This window comes from Sinocyclocheilus rhinocerous, unplaced genomic scaffold (assembly GCF_001515625.1).
Source record: "Sinocyclocheilus rhinocerous isolate Xijiao unplaced genomic scaffold, SAMN03320098_v1.1 scaffold899, whole genome shotgun sequence".
Classification (NCBI taxonomy): domain Eukaryota; kingdom Metazoa; phylum Chordata; class Actinopteri; order Cypriniformes; family Cyprinidae; genus Sinocyclocheilus; species Sinocyclocheilus rhinocerous.
The window spans coordinates 1,638,915-1,660,630 of NW_015653460.1; the positions used below are offsets into that span (position 1 = coordinate 1,638,915).

The following is a 21,716-nucleotide window of genomic DNA, read 5'->3' on the forward strand; positions in this document are numbered from 1 at the left end:
GGTAAGTGAAATTATATTATCTTGCTGTATGTATGTCATTTTCTTTACGTTTTCTGACTAAATGCAACCAAAAAGCCATTTTAAAGTGGTTAAGCAAATAATAATAATAATAATAATAATAATCGGCAGGGATCCCAGGCCAATACAATTAGTGTGCCTCCTCTATTTTAAAACCCACGAGCCGCCACTGTACTAATATAAGTGTTGAGGTGATAAAAACATGTTTTTCACCCAAATTACAATGTGATTATTTTACCAAGAAAAAATAATTACCAAAGCATTTAGCTAAACTTAACGAACCACCCTTTACACAAATGTTGTTAAAGTAGCTAAAGGTCCAGTTCCAATAAAGATACTAAAAAAATGTGTCAATGTTTATAAACATTTACAAATGATGAATAGTCTCCACTTTAGATAGGGTACTGCAAAAACATGAACAAATGATTAATAAATGATTTGTAAAGATGTGAAAATAGGGTGAATTCAGGTCATTTGGGACACTTTTTTTTTTTGCCATCAAAATGACTGCTCATAAAGGTATTAATGATTAGTAAATGTTTATAAACCTTTACAATTGATGCATAGTTTCCACTTCAGATTGGGTACTGCAAAAACATTAACAAATAATTAATAAAGGATTTAAGATGTGCAAATAGTAGAAGTCTACACAACAAACAAAGACCAAATATATACCTTTACAGGCTGTGATTATTAGTTAATGAATATATTAACATGAATAGTTTGTGAAGTGCTTCACAACATTTGTAAATGTAAAAATGAGCATTAGCTAATATGTGAACTGAAGTTTAAAAAATGCATTATCATATGAATTGAAAGTTTAATTGCATTTGTAAGCATTTCAATTTACATTAAATAATGATCTGTTAATCATTTGGTAATGTTTAATAAGTTCATCAGTTAACATTAACAAGCACATTATCTCATATTTCTAGATATGTGAATATATATTAAGTAATGATTATTTAAACATTATATAATGTTTGTTAATGATTTATTAATGAAAATTATAAGGTGTTACCAATTGGACTAATGTTTAATTACCGTAAGCACAGACTAGGGATGGACATATTCACACTAATAATCCCACTCAAGATTTAGAAACAATACATGTGGAAGCAACAAACATACAAGGGCTAAGAATAGGACATGATACACTGTGAAAACTGATCCTGCTAGCTGTCTTCAGTTGCTTGTTGACCCATTTTGAGAGAAACTCACAATCACTACAAAAGCTGAGAGAGCGAATTTGTTGAAATTCTATACATATTTTACAGATCCTGCCATATATATATTGCTCAGTTTAGCAGAGAGCATTACCTTTAAAGCCATAGCAGAATTGTTACGCTTCTCCGAGCAACACAGCGGTGTTTAGTTTATGAATGAATCCGCGTTTTGAATGAATTGTGTGAACCAATTATTCAAAGTCCCATTCATAAAGAGAGTTGTTTACTTCATTCCTGAATGATTCAGCCGTTCGAATGAATGAATTGCTGCGTCTCAATGTGCCTACTTATACTACACCCTTAAAGTATGTACTTGTTTGGTGAAGAAAAAGTACACACTTTTGAGTGTGTAGTAGAAGAGTAGGCAAGCTTTGGGACATTCTATCACGTCACACAACTGCGTCTTTAAAGGACCGCTCTGTCGCACCTGTTACACGCACCCTGTCACTGTAAACTGGCCTGTCAATCATCTTGTCACAGTCAACATCCTCCACATTTCATTTAATTTAACTTCCTACCGTATCAGAGAGAAAAGAAGTAGCTCGTTGATCTGCCAGTTGCGGGTCTTTCATGCGGAGAACTCTGCTCATATTTTCTGCATGATGCATTTAAAAGTTAACGACCAAATGGATGTTTATAAAAGTTCACATTGCTGTTGCAGATTAAATATAACACGGATAACAATAAATAAATATTTTTTACCAGGTTAAATGTTGATTATTAGTAACTCAAACCCCTTTTTGTAAACCTCGCTACCTAACCGTCGATCGCGCGCATCCGCCACATTTGTAGTTTTTCTAACGCGTTTTATTCACGTTTGTAGTTCTGCACTGCAAAAAATGGCTTATCTTACTTAGTATTTTTGTCTTGTTTCTAGTCAAAATATCTAAAAATTCTTAAATCAAGATACTTTTACTAGATAAGCCAAATGCCTTAAGATATTTAGTCTTGTTTCCAGAGGGAAAAAAAACCTAAATTAAGTGCATTTTTGCTTAAAGGGGTCATATGATGCGATTTCAATTTTTCCTTTCTCTTGGTTTAAACATCAAGTTATGTTTAAGACCCTGTGAGTCTTAAACATAACTTGATCTTTCAGTGAAACAACAGACTTCTCTGTGGTGAATACAGAAGAAAAGATCTGTTGCTACTTCAGTTTCATCACAACTTTAAGAACTGCATTCTCAAAAAGTTTAGCTCAGAGGTGCCCAGTCCCGTTTCTGTAGATCTCATATCCTGTAGAGTTCAGTTCCAGCCTTTCTCCAACATCAACTGGCATTAATGTGTTTTTGAAGATCTTATTTAGCTGATTCAAGTGTATTTGATTAGGGTTGGAGCTGAACTTTGCTGGACGGCAGATGTCCAGGAACAGGCCAAATAATGAGAACCCATCTTACTTATAAATATCCTCAACGGTCATTACAGACAATTTAATAACTAAGCATTCAATGGATTTGATTTATGTGAAGTCAATTCATGCAAGTATACACTGCTAACTACTAAAAAGAACAATTCAAGATTATTCTTCAAAAACAATGTTGTAAGTCCACCATTGTTGGTGGTTTCATAAGTACCCTCAGCTGGACCCCTTCCACCTCATCGGCCAATCAAAATGTGCACTTTTATCTTTCATAAAAAATGGTTTATGGCCCTCCATGGTTAAAACAACAAAAGCACATCTCTTCAATCCTTTTCATCTACAGCACGAGCATCTCATTGACCTTTCAGCATTTTTTAAAAATCACCACAATTTCAAATCGTTCTCACTCCCCTTTGGCCATACATACATACACGCACACACACTCACATCTGAACATAATGATAACAGAGACCACAGAGCCAGTAAAGTGTTTGCCTAGCAACAGGGACATAATTATATTTTTCCAACACAAAATAACCCCTGAGCAGCAGCATTTTGAAGTAGTTGAATGACAGACATTATGTGGAATTTTTGGCCTAAGAAAGGTGGGCCTGAGTCAGTGACGTTTCAGGCAGGTCAGAATGAAGAGTCCTTCAGAGACATGGACCTGCCTGAAACGAGAGTGCATTCACATGGTCATTGTTCAAAAGGTCAAACATTATTACTGTGCTGCCTCACTGTGACATGGGCAGGAGTGCTTTAATCATGTGGTCACAGGGACATAGAAAAGAGAGAAAGAAAGTAGGAATGGCAGAGAGAAATGAGAGGAAGAATTTAAGGGAATGCTGGTAATAAGGCTGTGAAGAAAGAGTATGAAGAAAGGTTGGTCAAAGGAACTTGGGAAAGCTTGCTTGATGCCATTAGAACACGGAGGTGTAATCACTGCCATGCAGGCAATAAGAGAGGAGCGAGAAGAATATTATGCATATAATTTTATTTTGTTGTTTATTTTAGAAAAACTGAAGTCAATCATATTTGCATGAATCTTTCAGAAGCCCTGCTTTGTAATCACACAGACTATTTTATTGAGTTATAAAGCCGTTTGGGAAGCCAAATGCTCGAAAAAGTGGGATGAAACTGCACTACTCAGTTGAATCGCGCAGCACAAATCACTGGAGAGCGGATCTGTTTACTTGCACGGCCCACTGAACAGTGCATAGATCCGTTCCATTTACTTGCGCAACCTACAGACAGCACAAACCAGAAAATGATCTGCACTGTACTATAACTGGAACGCTTTACACACTCTTAAAAATAAAAGTGCTTCACGATGCCATAGGAGAACCTTTTTGTCTAAATGGTTCCATAAAGAACCTTTAACATCTGAAGAACCTTTCTGTTTCACAAAAGGCTCTTTGTTGCAAAAGAAGGTTCTTCAGATTATAAAAAGGTAAGAAAGAGATGGTTCTTTAAAGAACCTTTGACTGAATGGTTCTTTGTGGAACCAAAAATGCTTCTATGGCATCGCAGTGAAGAACCTTTTAAGCACCTTTATTTTAAGGAGGGCAGGAGCTGCACAGTACAACAATGATGCACTTTGGTCTGTTGTTTTGACTTTTTTTTTTGCACAAAAAATAAAAATGAAAATAAAACGATAATACTTCTATATAGCATAGTATTATTACAGTGGTCCCACGTTTTAAGCAAAACATTTCCCATCAAGGAGTTATGTTTCAAATGATAAAACAATGTCTTAAATGGCTTAAGTTTTGGTTGTCAAAAAAGAGTGGAATATATTCATAGTTGATTTTATGCATTCATTAAAAATCACTTTGGAACCAGTCAGTCAAAATCACAGCAAAAATGGCTTAGAGAGGTTTTTGTGAAAAACTTAATTAAAACTTTAATATAATTTTGTCATTGTATGCAACTTTATTCATTTTAAAGGTGTACACAAGTGTATACGTTCCACTGTATATTGTATTACAGTCTATATTATAAAATACAATTAATTCAGAGGTTGACATGGCACTTTATGTAAAAAAGGCTGCCGACCCCTGTATAGAGGAATCACGGGACAGCTTTTAACAACTGTAAACAAGGCTGGATAGAGTGAAAGATTAAAAAGAGAGGAAATGATTATGATCATCACTGAAAGGACAGGATGTGCTAAACACCCCGAGCATCCAGGTCTAATGAACGTACATCACATCAGAGAGTTGTTTAGCTCGCACTGCTCTAAGCTATTTATAGCTAGCGGGATCGATCACCCATCTGATGGGCCGCCACGATAGCGCTGATTAAGGTGGGAGATTAATGGCAGATTAACGGGTTTCCTCAGTGTTTCCGCCAGGCATTGTTTAAATCATCTCCCAGCAGAATGACAGCAGTACTTGCAGTGTAAATAGGAGCTTTGATAAGATTGCCTGACAAATAACTCAGTTTGGCCCTTGAGCTTTAGTTATCTGATGTATGATATAATTTTTTGAGATTCGAACCACAGGAAAGGAATCTGAAATCTTTCCATAAATGGCTAGAGGGTTTTGGGCAAAGGTCCATGAACGCTTTCAAGATTTTAACACTTTTAATGTCTCACTAGTTCAATATAATGGTCCTGCAGAGAGACAAATGGATTTTTAAAAGTACAAATATTTCATGTGGTCTCTCAATTAATGTCAATACAAATGCATAAGAATTATAATCTGAAAAATGCTGTTTTACATGGAATTTAGCATGTCACACCACATGACAGCTCAAACAGCCTTTTTATGACAACAGACCCCTAATGATATAATGACATTTTTTTATTTGATTTTAACAAAATAGTTAATTATGTATTGAATAACATCATTGCTAAAAGCTAAAAACATATTATTTGCATGTGCAATTTTTATTTTATTTTTTTTCCTGAGATGTGTCATTTGGCAGGCGCTCTATTTGTTTGTATTCATCCGATGCTGAGCCGTGGCCTTAATTTCCGCTCATCAAAACTCGGGAGGATTTTGTTTGTCCTTCACTTTGCTTTAATCTCTGTAAATCCCTGCCTGCCTTCTTTGATCTTCATTTGTGTGTGAGTGGGAGGGTCCTCTCGATATTTGTGTGTGACTGGAAGGGCCCTTTTGCCAAACTCCCCCACCCGACCGGATCCTTAGAATAACTCATCTATCATGCTTCTCTAAGATTAGTACAAAGATAGACTGAAAGCAGAAAGAGACAGAAAGAAAGAGACTATTGGATGATATCCTCATATCTGAACCTCATGTATCTCAGCAGGGCTCAACAGTGCAAGTGTTTCACTAGCATTTGCGACCAAAAATAGATGTGTGTGAACTTTAAAAACGCATTTAGGAGCACGTTTGCGGATAAAAAAAGTCCATGCAGGTCCCTAAAAAGTCTAAGAAATCAACTTAGCTATGGCAACAAACAACCAGGGTATGGCCGGGTATGGTGACTTTTATTGCTCGTTCTATGAGGTTGCAGGTTCAGAGCAGTTCGTAATCAATAAATATTTATGCTAATACATTGCTTATGATCTACTGTTGATGAATTATGACAAGGTTTACTTCATGGCATTTATATTGTTATACATTATGATATAGATGGTAGTAAGAGTAATTATTTTGTTGCCCTCATCTTTCTGAATGAGCAGCCAGCAATAGTAAAGCTTCGACATTTCAATTCGGGTTTGTTATTATTGGTATTTTGGTAACTGTATCTGGCATTTAGTGTAAATTTAGTGAAGAAACAATTTTAATTTAGAAATCGCTAGTAAATTTCACAAGCAATTACAAAGAAATGGCAAGCAACACATTGAATTAAACATGTAGCAGAAAAACTCAAATAGGATTTTCTTGTAAAACATACCCCATCGATCTTTGTTTTATTTAAAACTTTGGAAAATAATTCTTTATGGTGTAGCTTCTGTCTGGGCTGCCCGTCACATAGGAAGAATAGACTAAGATTAAAAGTTTACACAGTTTCTAAAGTTTAAAGTAGGTGTATAAATAATTAAATTATTATTAAATTCAATTTGAAGCAGAAATACTATTCTTCTTGTATTCTAAATTAAATTATTGTGCTTACATCTCCTTGTATGCCTTTATTAAGGAAAAAACATTTGCTGAATTTTTATTACGCCCCTAAAGTTTTTTTTTCTTCCCTGTTTTCATGACAAAGCCTGATAAAGGGTCTACGGCAGTGATATTTTCTGCCAAGAACCAAACTTCAAAAGGACATTAAAAGTTTTTTTTCTACAAAGGTAAACAAAATCTCCTTAAAAATCAAACATTGCATTTACCTAATATAACTAAGAACTGCACAGGCCCAGCAATATGCTAAATTAGAAAGCATGTTAAAAAGAGAGACCGAGAGAGAATCCTTGAGATGCACCAAAACAGACTGAACATTCTAAAACAGAAGCGGTGCTTTAACCTTTTTAAAAAAGAAATTACATAAGAGCATCTAACAACCTTCAAGAATCCACCCACTGAATAACAATTAACATGAGCAATTCCCTGAGACAGTACAGGTGCATCTCAATAAATTAGAATGTCGTGGAAAAGTTCATTTATTTCAGTAATTCAACTCAAATTGTGAAACTCGTGTATTAAATAAATTCAATGCACACAGACTGAAGTAGTTTAAGTCTTTGGTTCTTTTAATTGTGATGATTTTGGCTCATTTCCACCACATTCTAATTTATTGAGATGCACCTGAATATGTGTCAGGATTATGGACTATTCTGCGTGTGTTTTTGCCCCTGTGACCCAGTTTCTTCCTCATGTTGATTGTGATAATTTGATTCCAGGTGTGTCTCGTTCCTCCCCAATTATCCTGCCTTTAAAAGCCCTAGTCCTTTCAGTTCTTGTTTGTCGGGTCTAGTTGTTGAATGTCCTCCTTGTTCTTGTTTTTCCTGTGGATTATTAAAGACTGTTATTCAAGAACTCCTCGTTCCTTGCTCCCCGAGTGAATTGTGACAATATGACACCAAACACATCTCTTTATGTAGAACCTTGTTCACCGAACCTCTGAAAGTTCACAAACACTCTGTGGCTATTAGGACAACCCAGACTATGCAGGTCTGATGTTATTGACAGTGAAGAGCAATTTAAGTGACTGTGAAGGTAATGATTTAGAAAACTCAAGATTCTTGTACTTGTCTTAGGTGTTAAAATAAATAACATGTAATATGTAAACACTGCAAACTTATGAGCAAATAGTGAGCTGTTTATGCTGACTCTATTCACAAAATGTAGGCCATGAAATGCATGCACACACAATTGGTTTTCCCCTTCAAATGCATGTTTACCTGATTATCTAATTATACAAATTTAATTTTCAGCAGCCCTTTCTCTTATTCATTAGTGCATTATTGGGCATCAAAGTTTCAGCAAATTCAGAGACATAACTTTGAGTAATCCTGACATTTTAACAGAATGAGGCAAGCCTGTCAGCTGCGGTTTCTGGGCTGAGCTATACTTCCTCTGAAATCAAGAGGTAATCCAGCCATCAAGCTGGAAGGAGCCCTACTTAGCATGCCTGCCTTACACACTGTGTGATGTATGCTCAACTCTTAATATCTGGAGGCTGAGCTCTAAACATTTTTAATGATGCATACTGTCCTAACATGAGATGAGTTTGTACTAGTGATGATAACTAGTGTAGATATTGTTCAGGGGTATGCAATCTCAAAGATTATTGGAGTATGTTTTACAAGAAAATTTTTTACAAGAAAAAAAGTTTCTTGCTGTTTCTCAGTGTAATTGCAACACCTCCCGATAAGGCTAAATCATCATGCATGATTAATAATACTAATACTTTTAATACTAATACTAATGCGTTTATCCCCCCCCCCAAAAAAAAAATGATGAGGATACAGTCAAATCAATGTCATTGCATAACATTTTTCTGACATGAAATGCATCCTTAGTTTTACAGTAATTTCTTGTGGATTTGAGCAACGTCTGGGCCGTCCTGCAGACACCACTGACTAAACCCGCAGCTTTAGGGTCAGCAGAAAACAATCACACTGATCTCTTGGCAAGCTGAATTTTGATTATTTCAGATGTCAGTGCCACTCACAAAACAAATTAATTCTTACACAGGGCATTTTGTGATTATTTATGGCCGTCTGCTGCTGGCATTTCAAACCTGCTTTGGATTTGTGTGGTTCATTTAATTCACATTTAACATTCATGCTTAAAGTAAAGTACATAGAGATTGCACCTTTTTTCATTCGACAGCTCTGCTCTGACTTGAGTTGAATGCCTGTTCTGGAGCTTTTCCTAGATAGGCACACCTGCACATAGAGCTGGATCTGTTGGAGGATAAAATATAGGCCCTGGAATTAAGGGTGAAAGCCATTTTTAATTGAATACCTTATGGAGGATTAGGAGAGTATAACCTCTGTCCTGTCCCAAAGGATTCACAGCTGCCTGTGTCTGTGTGCATGTTCATCACTTTATAGCATATGCTCATATATATATATATTACGTTCAAGTTTTACTGAGTGAGAAACCACTCCAAACGATTCAGTGCATGAGTGAACTGGCCAAATAACGTGCACTGAATTGTAAACCAATTTTCCAGACTGACTCAATGAAAAGACCTAACTCAAAAGAGTGATTTGTGAGTCAGGCATCGCTGGGGTTCGATTCACAAAACATTCTTATGAATACAATTTTAATAAACTAAGATTTTTTTTTCTCGTTTATAAAAATAAAAATAACAACTTTATTCAACAATTTGTATCCTCCGCATCACCCTATGGTGCCATTTAAACGTAAACAACATATGCTGTTCTGTGTCAGCAGCACCATACACGGATACGTGGTTTTCGTTGTTTACACTTTGATCTGAACGTAAACAACCTATCTGCGTACATACGTTGCATACGTTGTTTACTTTTGTGATACTCTCCAAAAATGGCGCTATAGGGTGACATGGAGGAGACAAATTGTTGAATAAAGTCGTTATTTTTGTTTTCTTTGCGCACAAAAAATATTCTCGTAGCTTCGTAAAATTACGATTGAACCACTGATGTCACATGGACTATTTTAATTATCTCCTTGCTACGTTTCTGAGCCTTGATCGTGATTTTCATTTTTGGGTGAACTATCCGTTTAATAAAAAAAGTCAGGTCCAATTCTAAACAGCTGAGAGAAAAAGACTTGATCGCTTGAATACTGTCAGAAAAATGTAATGCTGTAGAGTTTGTCAGCTCTGCCCCGCTACTAATCAATAAAGTAGCTTCACTGCTGAAAAGCTACATGATTTAAAATCCAGCTTCAGTATTTGGAGTAACGCCCAAAACTGATTATAAATATAGCAAGACGTCCCTCCAGAATTTTATGAATGTGGTGAAAACCAACTGAAAACGGCTCCATAAATAAACACCCACAAGACACACCTAACACTCAACAGAAAAGACTGTAAACACATGACTCAGAAGCACACAGACAGAGCATAATTCAGCCAGACTTGACTGCCTAAATTCCTTAATCTACAGCAACAGCTGGAAGCCTATGTAAGCATGTTTTCTGTTTCTTAAAGAAATTGTGTGTACAATATGGAAGCACATTCTGTGCAGGCAAATAAACTATTCTGCTGCTCTACCAGTGTAATGATAACACGCATGTGCCTAAAATACATGTAAACCAGCAAATGCCTGAGAAACCGCACTGCCATGCAACTGACTGCAATTTGCTTTTCTGTGGTATGATGCCAGAACGACGTCGCATTACAAAGTGACAGTGCTGATTATAATAATTGCTGCTTCATTTACCGAAAGCTGAAAGGGTGTAAAAACGACTAAAACCCATTTCTGCCTGAATGCCATTTTGAGTCTACATTTTTGTTAAAAGCATTCTCCCAGCATAATCAGCTACGTTTACTCTAGGAATTTGTCTGATTCTTCATATAGCCCTGATCTCACAGTTACTGTCTATTTCAGAGCACTTTTTCCAAAGCGTAACTTATTTAAAGGAAAGTTATTTTCTCCTGGCAAGGGTCCACGAGTTCAATCACTCACACACCTGTTCATGGGAGCTAAAGTCTGTGAGAGACAGATTGAAAATCGCAGAGGGCTTTTGTTCTCAGCGGGGAGCGAGTTAAATGCCACTTCTCTGTCTTACAGAAGCTGCAGCACCTCTGCCTGACATGGGCGGTACTGATTGCTCGCAGACAGCAGTCTTCCACATTCCTCCAACAAAACACTCGCAACCTCATCATTCTCACACACTACTCTTACTGCACACTAAACACCACACCAATCACACTCGACTCAACTTTAAATGTACTGTGGTTTTTATTTGTTGTGCCTTTGGTTTGATCACTTACTGTAGCAGTTTTGCAGCGTTCTAAGGCAATATTCTATTAAAAACTGCTTTGGAACCAAATTTATTGTGAAAGCGCAACACAAATAAATTTGAAATACAGGGGTTGGACAGAATAATATGAACAACTGCAAAATAGGCAATACTTCTTTATTAAGGTGTTCTACCAGCATTTGCCTTTGATACAGCTTCCAGCCTTCTTATAATAGATTCATACAACTTCTGAATAGTCTCCAGTGTCCAGTGTCGTCTGTCAGAACATCTGCCAGTTGTTGAAGAAGGGAATTGGCTTTTCACTCCTCTCTCCAAATCTGCTCACAGTGGTTTGATAATATTCAAGTCAGATGAAGTTCATTTTGGTGCTCCAACTGTCCAGGTTTTATGATCATGACATCTTTTCTCCATTTTAGCATTGCTGTCTGTGATTCAAGTTTTAGCAGTTGCAGCTCTTTAATGGATGTTGACTTTCTGAAGTTTCTGTTGTTTGAACATAATCCTTTCCAGATCCTATCATTCACTTTCAGTTTTCGCCCACTATTCTTCTTCGCTAATTATGTCTTGCCAAGCTTTGTGTACACACAATTGTAAAGACTGTTGTTCTTAAAACACCAAACAATTGAGCTACAGATGCTCCTGCTAAATGGGCTCCAATAATTTACCCTTTTTGGTGACAAATCACCCCTGTTTCCCCACAGCTTGAACTAAACACAACTTACGCTATCAGGGATTGACAATAAGAACTGCCCGATTGGGCCACTGCTGCATCCTCACAAATGTTTATCATTTTTCATCAATTTTAAGCCTTGCCAATTTGAACATTCAAGTGATTTTAAACCATTCAAGTGAAAGAAGACGAGAAGTAACTCAATTCATTACTCGCACTTTGTTTATAGTGCACACACCATGAAAACAGAGAGCCACAACTCGGACAATCCACAAACACCGGATTGAGTCTTCTTTTTTTTATGTCTTCTTGCATTTAAACAGACAAACACATACAAAATTATTTCAAATGCCCGTCTGGGTGATTACAGTATCATCGTTTTCAGTGAACAAACAGTTGAGAAAGAAAGCTAATATTGCATCCATGCACTGTGTCTTAAAGTGACACAGACTAATTTTCCTTAATGTTAATCGAAAAAAAAAAAAATATTGAAAATCACTCACTGCTTGTCACGAGCCACTACTGTGAGGAGTACTGCGTGAGGAACGAGGAGACGTGGAGTAAACTTCAAACTAACAGACTTAAAAAACATCCAAGGAACCAGGAACACACACGTAGCGGGGAGAGACGAACATTCAATACCAGACAACGAGACTATGAAAAGGACTCACTTTAAATACACAAGACTTGATGAGGGGATGACGAGACACACCTGGAACTAATTAACAATTAACACATGGGAAAACTAGGTCATGGAGCACGTGGAGAGGGAAAAACACACAGAATGAGTCCAGGGGTGTGACACTGCTCTTGACTGAACAACTTTTGATTAATTCTTGTTATAACTTTAACAAGAATTAATCTATAATTAATTTATACAGTGAATACTATGCAATGTTATTTTCCATTTTATTATTCAATGTATGTACCTAATCACCTACAAACCAGAAAAAACTTTATTTGTGCTATTGCTTGTAATTTGTTTATTTGTTCTTATTTTATTACTGACTGTTCACTTGTCTTTAATAACGTTAAAAAAATTTATTTGTTAGGCTAGTAATTTTTGCTGTGGTATCAAAATTAGAATAGAGAATTGTAAAACTTCACTGGCATCTAAAATTATGGAGTCACATAAGCCTAATTATTAGAGAGAGAGTACAAGATAACATGGGTCAAAAACAGTGAAAACAACAGCTATCTAATATTTTGTGGCAGGGCCAGTGAAAATGTTGGCAGGGCAAGAAAAATCCTTAGCACTGAGCCCTGTATATACAACATATAAAATATAGACAATAAAATATAAATAAAAGATAAGCATTAGTATATTTTTTTAACATTAGCCTACACAAATTATACAAAATCTATAATAATGGCTGTTCACATTATTTTATCCAGTACACTACAGTATGTTTGAGATGTTATATATATATATATGTGTGTGTGTGTGTGTGTGTGTGTGTTTTCAGGTTTCTATCATTCATAAATAAATAAATAAATAAATATATATATATATATATATATATATTTATTTGTTTTTTTTATGTTGTCAGTCGATTAAAAAATAACTAATTAATTGAACATTATTTTTCTGAAATTAATCGTGATTAATCCCACCTAACATTAAAGGCTATATCGCCCAGCCCTAGTTTATTGACTCACAAATAACAATGGAGACATTAAAGTTGACCCTCCTCACGGAGGCCCCAACCAGAACTAACTACTAAGAGGCCAAGTACGCCCTTTTACACCCAAGGGTCAAACCATCCCAAACACAGGAAAAGCAACAAAAAGAAAAATCATATACACACATAAACATCTACATAAACTCAACTGAATATGAAGTTCAAAATAAAATAAGATCAACATTACCAAAATACATACAAAAACTGAGCAATACAATACATTTATATATACATTCCAAATAAACACAATAAACGATGACCCTCCTGCTCAGACTAGCCAGTAGACTATGCCTACACTACCCAGAATTACATAAGATGGTATAAAATGGGAAACAGGAAGGCCGCACTTCCTCTTAAACCCCCACCCCCCGAACCATGCTGCAGTCATGAGCCCAGAGGGGGGGGAAAAAAAAAGGTAAGAAAATTAAACTGATTAACTCTGAAAAAAAAAAAATACAAACGATACCTATTGGTGTCTCTTTTTCTTGACCTAATGTGCACCTTAGACAAGAAAAATAAACAAACACAAAATTTAAACAAACAATAGAAATCAGACATTCATATCAGTAATGTAAACCAAACAAATATAAGCCAAACAAAGCCCAGGGCATAGCTAACCCAAAGATTAAAGATAACTTGTGACATCGTCACAGCAGGCGACATTTTTTCAGAATTGCAGCTTCTGACATGGTAGCCAGAGGACTAGTGTTTTCACGGATGAAATAGTGTTGCGATCCAGAAAGAGATCGTAACAAATGGGGGCTTGTCCGAAAGCGAAATTACATCATAACAAGATGAAAATTTGTTTGATTAAGATTTGGTATGATGTCGATTTGATTGAAGTAGGCTAAATGTGTAAAATAATGAGCTTTCGGTATGCGCGTTGTTTTGAGAGACGGACATAAATATTGTGTATTCAAGCTGTCTCGGGAGTTCGAAGGTAGTCATTAATGGTAAGTGCAGTTTTCTTTTTGCGGGTGATTCATTGTTCATTTTCCTTTTTTATTTTTGTGCAGGCTTTTGGGTGAAGTACACCGCAGTGGTTTTGAATTGAGCTGTTTGTTCAGTTTCTAAACCATCGGTATTTTGGTTTTTAATGTTGCTTTACTCTTGAAAGCTGCATGAAGACTAGGCATAGGTTAGCTTAGTGGGTTGGTAGGCAGTTTAGAAGGGGGAGAGTGAATAATTGTTTCACCTGTTTTGTGTTCCGGAGAGGAAATAAATGCACTTGCTTTGTGTTTAAAAGAGTAACATTTTATGTAAACAGAATGTGTCTATAGAAGAATTTATTAAAGATCCATCAGAGGAGATATTAAATTATTTCGTAAAACAGCAATTATGGGAACTTGTAGATCACTTTAAAATCGGTGATGTAGACAAGAAAATACGGAAAAAGGAACTACGTTCTGTTGTGAAAAATTGGTTACGTCAAAATGGCTTTATGGCGGCTGTAGCGTCTGGACCAATCAGACACACCATTTTTCATTTGATTTAACAAATCAATTTTACATTGCAATAATTTTGCATTCAATCTTCAAATTAATGTAGAAACAACATAAAGACAGTATATTTTTAATATTTGTATAATGGCATCTTTTTTATGACTGAAGTACAGTATCACTGATACCATAATACTGATGTCTAGGAAATTGTTTTTCCCCCTAATATTTAACCATTGATTAGAGATATCAATTTTAACATTTATTAGACTACTTAAAATAACTTCTAATTTAAGTGAACTTAAAACAATCTTCAAATAAACCCATTATAATAAATGTCATATTTACCTGTGCCCTTCAGCAGGTAAGAAATATACAGAAATTGAATAAAGTTATCAAACACTAAATTTTAAATTAAGTATAGATGAATCCTTAAAGCTACAAAAGTGATTGATTTCCTCTTTTTTCTTTGATCTTTGATTAATAGACATCACAGCAGCTGGTTATTAGGTTGTTTTGGTTGCTATTTCTTTAAGAGTTGCCGTTGCTGAACGTGACGCGAATTTGACATGCATCTCTCTTTACCTATTCTGACCCACTTCAGGTCTTAAAGTCTATACTAATTAAATTGAGCTGAATCGGTTGTTAGATGAGGGAGACAGTGCTGGCTGCTCCAGGTCAGTTTGGAAAACGTCTCAGGTTACGTATGTAACCATGGTTCCCCGAGTAGGGAACGAAGTCTTGGCCTGTCACACAGGGGCTACCGCACACTCTACATATGCTAAAGGAACTGTCTCAACAGACCCCTAGTAGCAACACCCTGTTAAAGTAGGTCTAGCCTTCTGTGCCCGTCTCTGATCCTCAAACCGAGACGAGCCAGGACCCCTGGGTTGTTCGGGCTCAGACCTGGACCTTCGTGAAGGCCGCTGAGTGCACCTTTGCCTCCCTGAACTTCTCGACCACCGTCGAACGTGTTGTTGGTGTTTTTTCAATGTATGCTTCAGACATGGGTCACGACGAGGCGTTCCCCATAGTGAACCCTAGAGGACGCAGTTCGAAGTGCCCATGAAAGGGAACCACTGCATTTCAGAGACATGTTCTTAAATGTGACTCATATACATACATGCACAGTTTTAAGGCAGCTTTAATTGCCTTTTTGATGACTTCATGGCTTAGCTGATGACATAACTACGACATTGCCTGCTCGTATTTCTTTCGCGATTTGATATGAAATGATACAGGCTACAGCGCGCCACCGGCACATTTGTATGTACAATTGAAGAGCACGCGCTGCAAGCACAGTACAGTTTCCGCGCTTGTGACTCGCTCCTGGCACTGAAGTGAAGTTGGAGTGCGCGTCTGAAACGTCGCCGGTATGATGTGGTCATAAAGACGTTCTGCTTTTAAATAAACGATGGTTCTTGTGAAGAAAAATGAGACAGAAGCAGCAGTTGTGAGTGGGATGGCCAACCGTAGCCCCGCCCCTGCGTTAACTGCGTTAAATATTTTTAACGCGTTAAACTGAAAAAAGAAATCACCTGCATTAACGCGCTAATTTTGACAGCACTTATACACACACACACACACACACACACACACACGTAGTACAATGACAATTTATAACCAGTTTAATTTTGCTAAAAATATCTTGCCTTACTCACACAGTATAAATGGGCCTGTGTACTTTAAGAGGGCAGCCCCATGCAAGGGAATCAAAATAATTGGTACTTGAAATGAAGAAAGTTTGAAAATCTCTGCTTTAGTGCACAACTCTCTCTCTCTCATATTCCCAGGCCACTGCAACCTTCAAAACACTTGCATACTAATCAAACACACTTAATGCTCTACAGTACCGACAAAAGTCTTTCAGTGTAGGCTACCCCAAAACACATGTTGGTTTGAATATTGGTGAGAACTTCTCATAATATGGAGGTGAAGATATTTGCTAAACCTAAACACTAACCCTAAAGTCTAACCCTCACTCAGACCTAAAGATGTTTGCCTTTCCAAGTGAGGAAAATCTAAAAAAATCCCAAGTTTTTTTTTTCTTCAGGTTTCTATCATTCATAAATAAATAAACAAACCCACCCTCACAGGTATAGCAAAACCTGCACACACACACACACACACATCTTGTAATATTGATTACTGAGCTAATAATATTTTTGTCCTTACTCTCACATACACATTTCTCTGCATTTTTACATCTTAATGAAGAAATGTTTGTGCGTTTATAAGCGATTTTCCTAGAATGCACAATTTCCTAGTCTCCCTAGTGTAGGTGGTTTCAGGTTTAACTATTCTCGAGAGGACGTAGACAACACCTGACCCACACACTGCATCCTTCCGTGCGAGTATCTGAGTCTGTTCGATCGCGGCAGACCTTCGCAGGCATCGCCAGCATTTTTTCCTATGGTACTCCTCCCATCTTGTCGCCTTTGTTTCCAAACAGATGAAATGAAATGTTAAATGAGAGCGAGCAACTCAGCGCGTGACTTTTCAAGAAGTGTCTTTCTGCTCGCGCACGCCTTGATGTGCATATGAAAGAATGCGCGAGAAATATCACAGATGAAAGACGAGGATATATTACAATCTGTTTTATGGTGTCAAAAGAGTAGTTTTCTTTCTTTTTCTTTTGACGTGATCATTTCTGTATGTTTATTGAATAACCGACTCTTACCTCTCCAGAGGGTTCACGACATTTCTGTGTGAGCTTACACCATCTGTGATAACATAACTAACATGGCCTTAAACACACCCCAGATTTAAAGTTATCATATATTTTTGTGTATAAAATAATACACAATTTTAGCGACGAAGGGACTTTTACTGCAAATTTCAGTGAAGACATTAAAACGTGATTCCAAACAATGTCGAGTCACTTCAAAAAGCCAAAATGGTCTAAGAGAAGTTATCTGCTGCTATACAAAACTCATCAGATAATACATAACAGACACAATGAATGTTAATTCATTAATACTTAACAAATAAACGACACTGCAATTTTCGTATTGGCTGCTTACAAACTGCCTTTTAACTGCTTTTTAATTCAGTGAGCAGCCTGACTGGATTTCTTCAAATATCTCAGGTTTGTACGTGATTCGATGAGGTTTAATACAAAGACATATTGTTTAACAATCGTATTTGACAGAATAAATAAATTAACTTACAGTTACTCGCCGATAAAACTGAAGTTAACGCGCTTAACGTCGTGAGGAGAAGAATTCCGATGCCGTTGTGGAATCTCATATTTGGAAAAGTACTCTGCTCCACAATTCTGAGGTACCTCCGACCGTTAAAACAGTTAGGGGAAAAGGGTTAAGTCTCGTGAAGGTAGCGCTTTGACTCCCGCCACAATGAGGTGTTGCCACGAATGAGCGTGCGCCTCCCGTCGTTTCCTCAGATCCCTCTGAAGGACTGATCCAAACACTTGCACGCGCTCTCTGTTTGATGCTCTCTCTCTCGCGCTATCCTCACTCCCTCTCTCTCTCTCTGGGTCTGTGCTGATCTCAGTCACTCGCTCTTTGGATACTATGTGCTTGAGGATACAAGTGGCGCGCTCTCGATATCGTCTAGCTGAGCGTTTTTTCTTTTCTTTTTTTTTTCTTTTCTTTTCTTTTTCCCTTGTTAGGTCAGACAACCTAAATCAGATTTCCAAACCAACCCTCTACGGACACCTTGGCAATTGAATAATTGGCTAGTACATTTTTTAGTTTACTCGCCAGACTGAGATATATATATATATTAAATTCAATTTATGCATTTAGCAGACGCTTTTATCCAAAGCGACTTATAGTGCATTCAGGCTATTAATTTTTTTTTATCAGTATGTGTGTTCCCTGAATATATATATCATGTTTGTAAAATGGCACAGTTTTTTAAATATCTGAAAGTACACTCTTAACATCAGTCAGTCAAGCATTATAATATGATAATCAATATTATTTAATGATAGAACTAGTAATCAGAATTAAAACTTAATAACCATGTATGAATGCATATTAGTCATTTTAACTGAACTTTGGACTGGTGGTGGTGTTTCTGTAAAAAAAAATTGGGAAAAAATAACAAAAATACTGATAAGATAATAATGATACAAATTCTACTAATAAGAACAATATAAAACGCACTAAGGATTAATGAGCTGCTGGATTCATGAATATGAATCAGGTTGTGTGCGTTTTCTCGAACTGATTTGCTGAAATCAAAACAGGGACGATAATAGGTGAGGGTCAGCCAATGAGATTTCCGTTTGCACATTAGTTACGCCCACTACCGGAAAAAGCTGCAGTTCTTAAAAGCTGAGGAATTCCACAGGAAAGCTGTTATTTTGACAGGAAAATACAACAAAGAATATCGTTTACATGTAGCGCGTCAATTCTCTCTCTCTCTTTCTGTAAAAAAAAATTGGGAAAAAATAACAAAAATACTGATAAGATAATAATGATACAAATTCTACTAATAAGAACAATATAAAACGCACTAAGGATTAATGAGCTGCTGGATTCATGAATATGAATCAGGTTGTGTGCGTTTTCTCGAACTGATTTGCTGAAATCAAAACAGGGACGATAATAGGTGAGGGTCAGCCAATGAGATTTCCGTTTGCACATTAGTTACGCCCACTACCGGAAAAAGCTGCAGTTCTTAAAAGCTGAGGAATTCCACAGGAAAGCTGTTATTTTGACAGGAAAATACAACAAAGAATATCGTTTACATGTAGCGCGTCAATTCTCTCTCTCTCTCTCTGCGCGTGTGAGACAAAGCGACGGCGATTAGTGGGCCTTCACACTAGAGTTTACGGTATGTTAAATACAGGTGCGTTGCACATCCATTCAGATGAACAGAAAAACAGCACAGATCGCTTGGCGGAGAGTGAAACTCTGAAGCGCTCAGTCAGAGAGTGTTCGGCGAGTGAAATTATATCTGAGCTAAACTTATACTTAGCCTCCAACTCACACACTGGCGAGTAAAATCTGATAATTTATTAGCCATTGGCTAATATTAGACATCATTTAGTCGCCCAGAGTGAAGATTTACTCGCATATGCGAGTGATTTACTCGCAATGTAGAGGGTTGCAAAAAGCTTTAAATAAGGGTTCTATGTGCATGAGAGGATACAAGTGGCACGCTCTGGATTTCAGGACCACGGAGAGCTCCACACACGATATATTTTGTCTTCTTCTTTAGGATAGTTAACCTAAATCAAGAGTTTTTCAAACCAAGGAGCCTCGAGAGGGCTAAAGGAAGTTTGTGGAAAAGTTTAGAGAAAAAACAAAAATAATTAAAATGTACTGAAATAGACGTTTTAACAAGAATAACATGCCTAATGTAGATTTAGGTAACGTGCCTCTTAATAAAACCCATATAAAAGCATTATCTTCTTTCACTGTGTCCAAATGCGTGTAGTTCCCCACTAAATAAATTGCAAAAATAAGAACTTCAATGTACTTGTCACAGTACACAGGCAGAGACACGAGGTAAGTGATCTAAGCAGGTGGGTTTATTGACAACGACTGAAGAGCAAGGTGAGCAGAAGGCAGGTGAGTCAATGGCAGTATGACAGTTCTTGCATGCTTAGCTGAAAGTAAGTCTCTTTGTCTTTGTTGCAGGTATCCTGGTGGAGATCGGGAACGAAGGAGATCGGGATCGTAGGAACACGGGAAACTCTAGAGACTCCCTGACATTACCTCCCCGTCCCGGAAGGCGTGTCCCACGGCGTAAAAAGGGGGGATGGGCGCCCTGGAGGCTGGTGCAGGACTGGGATACGGGGAATACCTCCAGGGCGGATCAGGGAGCTCAGGGGCCATGGCGGGACAGTGAGCTCGGGCGGCCATGGCGGATCAGGATATTCGGGAGGCCATGGCAGATCCGGAGACTCGGGAGGCCATGGCAGCTCTTCCTCCGAGGCCGCGGCCCCAACCCCCGCCTCTACGACCGGAGCCCTACTACCCCCCCCAAAAAAAATCCTTGGGGGAACTTACGGGGCTGAACTCGGGGACTGGAGCCCTCCCTGGGCTTAACGGGGGATCAGGAGCCCTCCACGGGCTTGACTTTGGAGTGGCCGGCGGGCTTGACACAGGAACGGACGATGGGCTTGCCACAGGAATGGCCGGCAGGCTTGAGAGAGCCACAGCCGGCGGGCTTGATTTCGGAGTGGCCGGCGGGCTTGAGTCATGAACGGTCGGCTGACTTGACTTTGAAGCAGCCGGCAATCTTGTCTTGGAGGCGGCCAGCCTTTCTGGTCTGAGGATGATTGTGGAGCTTCGGATGTGCTCGGGGGTGCTGTGGGTTGCGCAGGTGGTCGGAACTTTTGGCGTGGTATGTGGGGGTTTGGCGCGGGAGGCGAGCTGGGGAGACTCGGCGTGTTCCAGAGGGGGCTGGACGATGAGACTTAGACCGTGCCCTTATTTCTTCGACTTCAAAAGTCGGAACAATTTAAATAAAGGACGAGGTTAATCAGCTCGATTAGGGGGAAATCACTCACAGGAAGATCGCAGCGGATAGTCTCGTCGTCGAGCCCCAGCTGAAAACACGCACCTAGAGCGGCGTCGTGACAGCTCACCTGGTTGGCAAGCTCGAGGAATTCCTCCACATATCGCTTCAACTTCCGACCGTCCTGCCGCAAACGCCACAGCCGGTCCTCAGCAGCAATCATGTTATGGTCCGATCTTCTGTCACAGTACACAGGCAGAGACACGAGGTAAGTGTTCTAAGCAGGTGGGTTTATTGACAATGACTGAAGAGCAAGGTGAGCAGAAGGCAGGTGAGTCTATGGCAGTATGACAGTTCTTGCATACTTAGCTGAAAGTAAGCCTCTTTGTCTTTGTTGCAGGTATCCTGGTGGAGATCGGGAACGAAGGAGATCGGGATCGTAGGAACACAGGAAACTCTGGAGGTAAATAACACACCGTGAGTATACAGGTAAGTAAGGTCTTAAAGGCAATGAACGGTAGATCGAACGATGAGTGACTGTGAGGAGCGTGTTCTTGAAGGT

At 38.2% G+C, this 21,716-nt stretch overlaps 1 protein-coding gene across 1 annotated transcript in view; it reads right to left on the bottom strand.

The window, feature by feature from the left end:
- LOC107715775 (contactin-associated protein-like 5) overlaps window positions 1-21,377 on the bottom strand; it is a 74,647-nt gene extending 53,270 nt beyond the window's left edge. Inside the window, exon 1 of the mRNA XM_016521967.1 lies at window positions 21,260-21,377. Coding sequence (XP_016377453.1) covers window positions 21,260-21,377 — 118 coding nt within the window. The remainder of the gene's footprint in view (window positions 1-21,259) is intronic.
- Window positions 21,378-21,716: the final 339 nt, after the last annotated feature.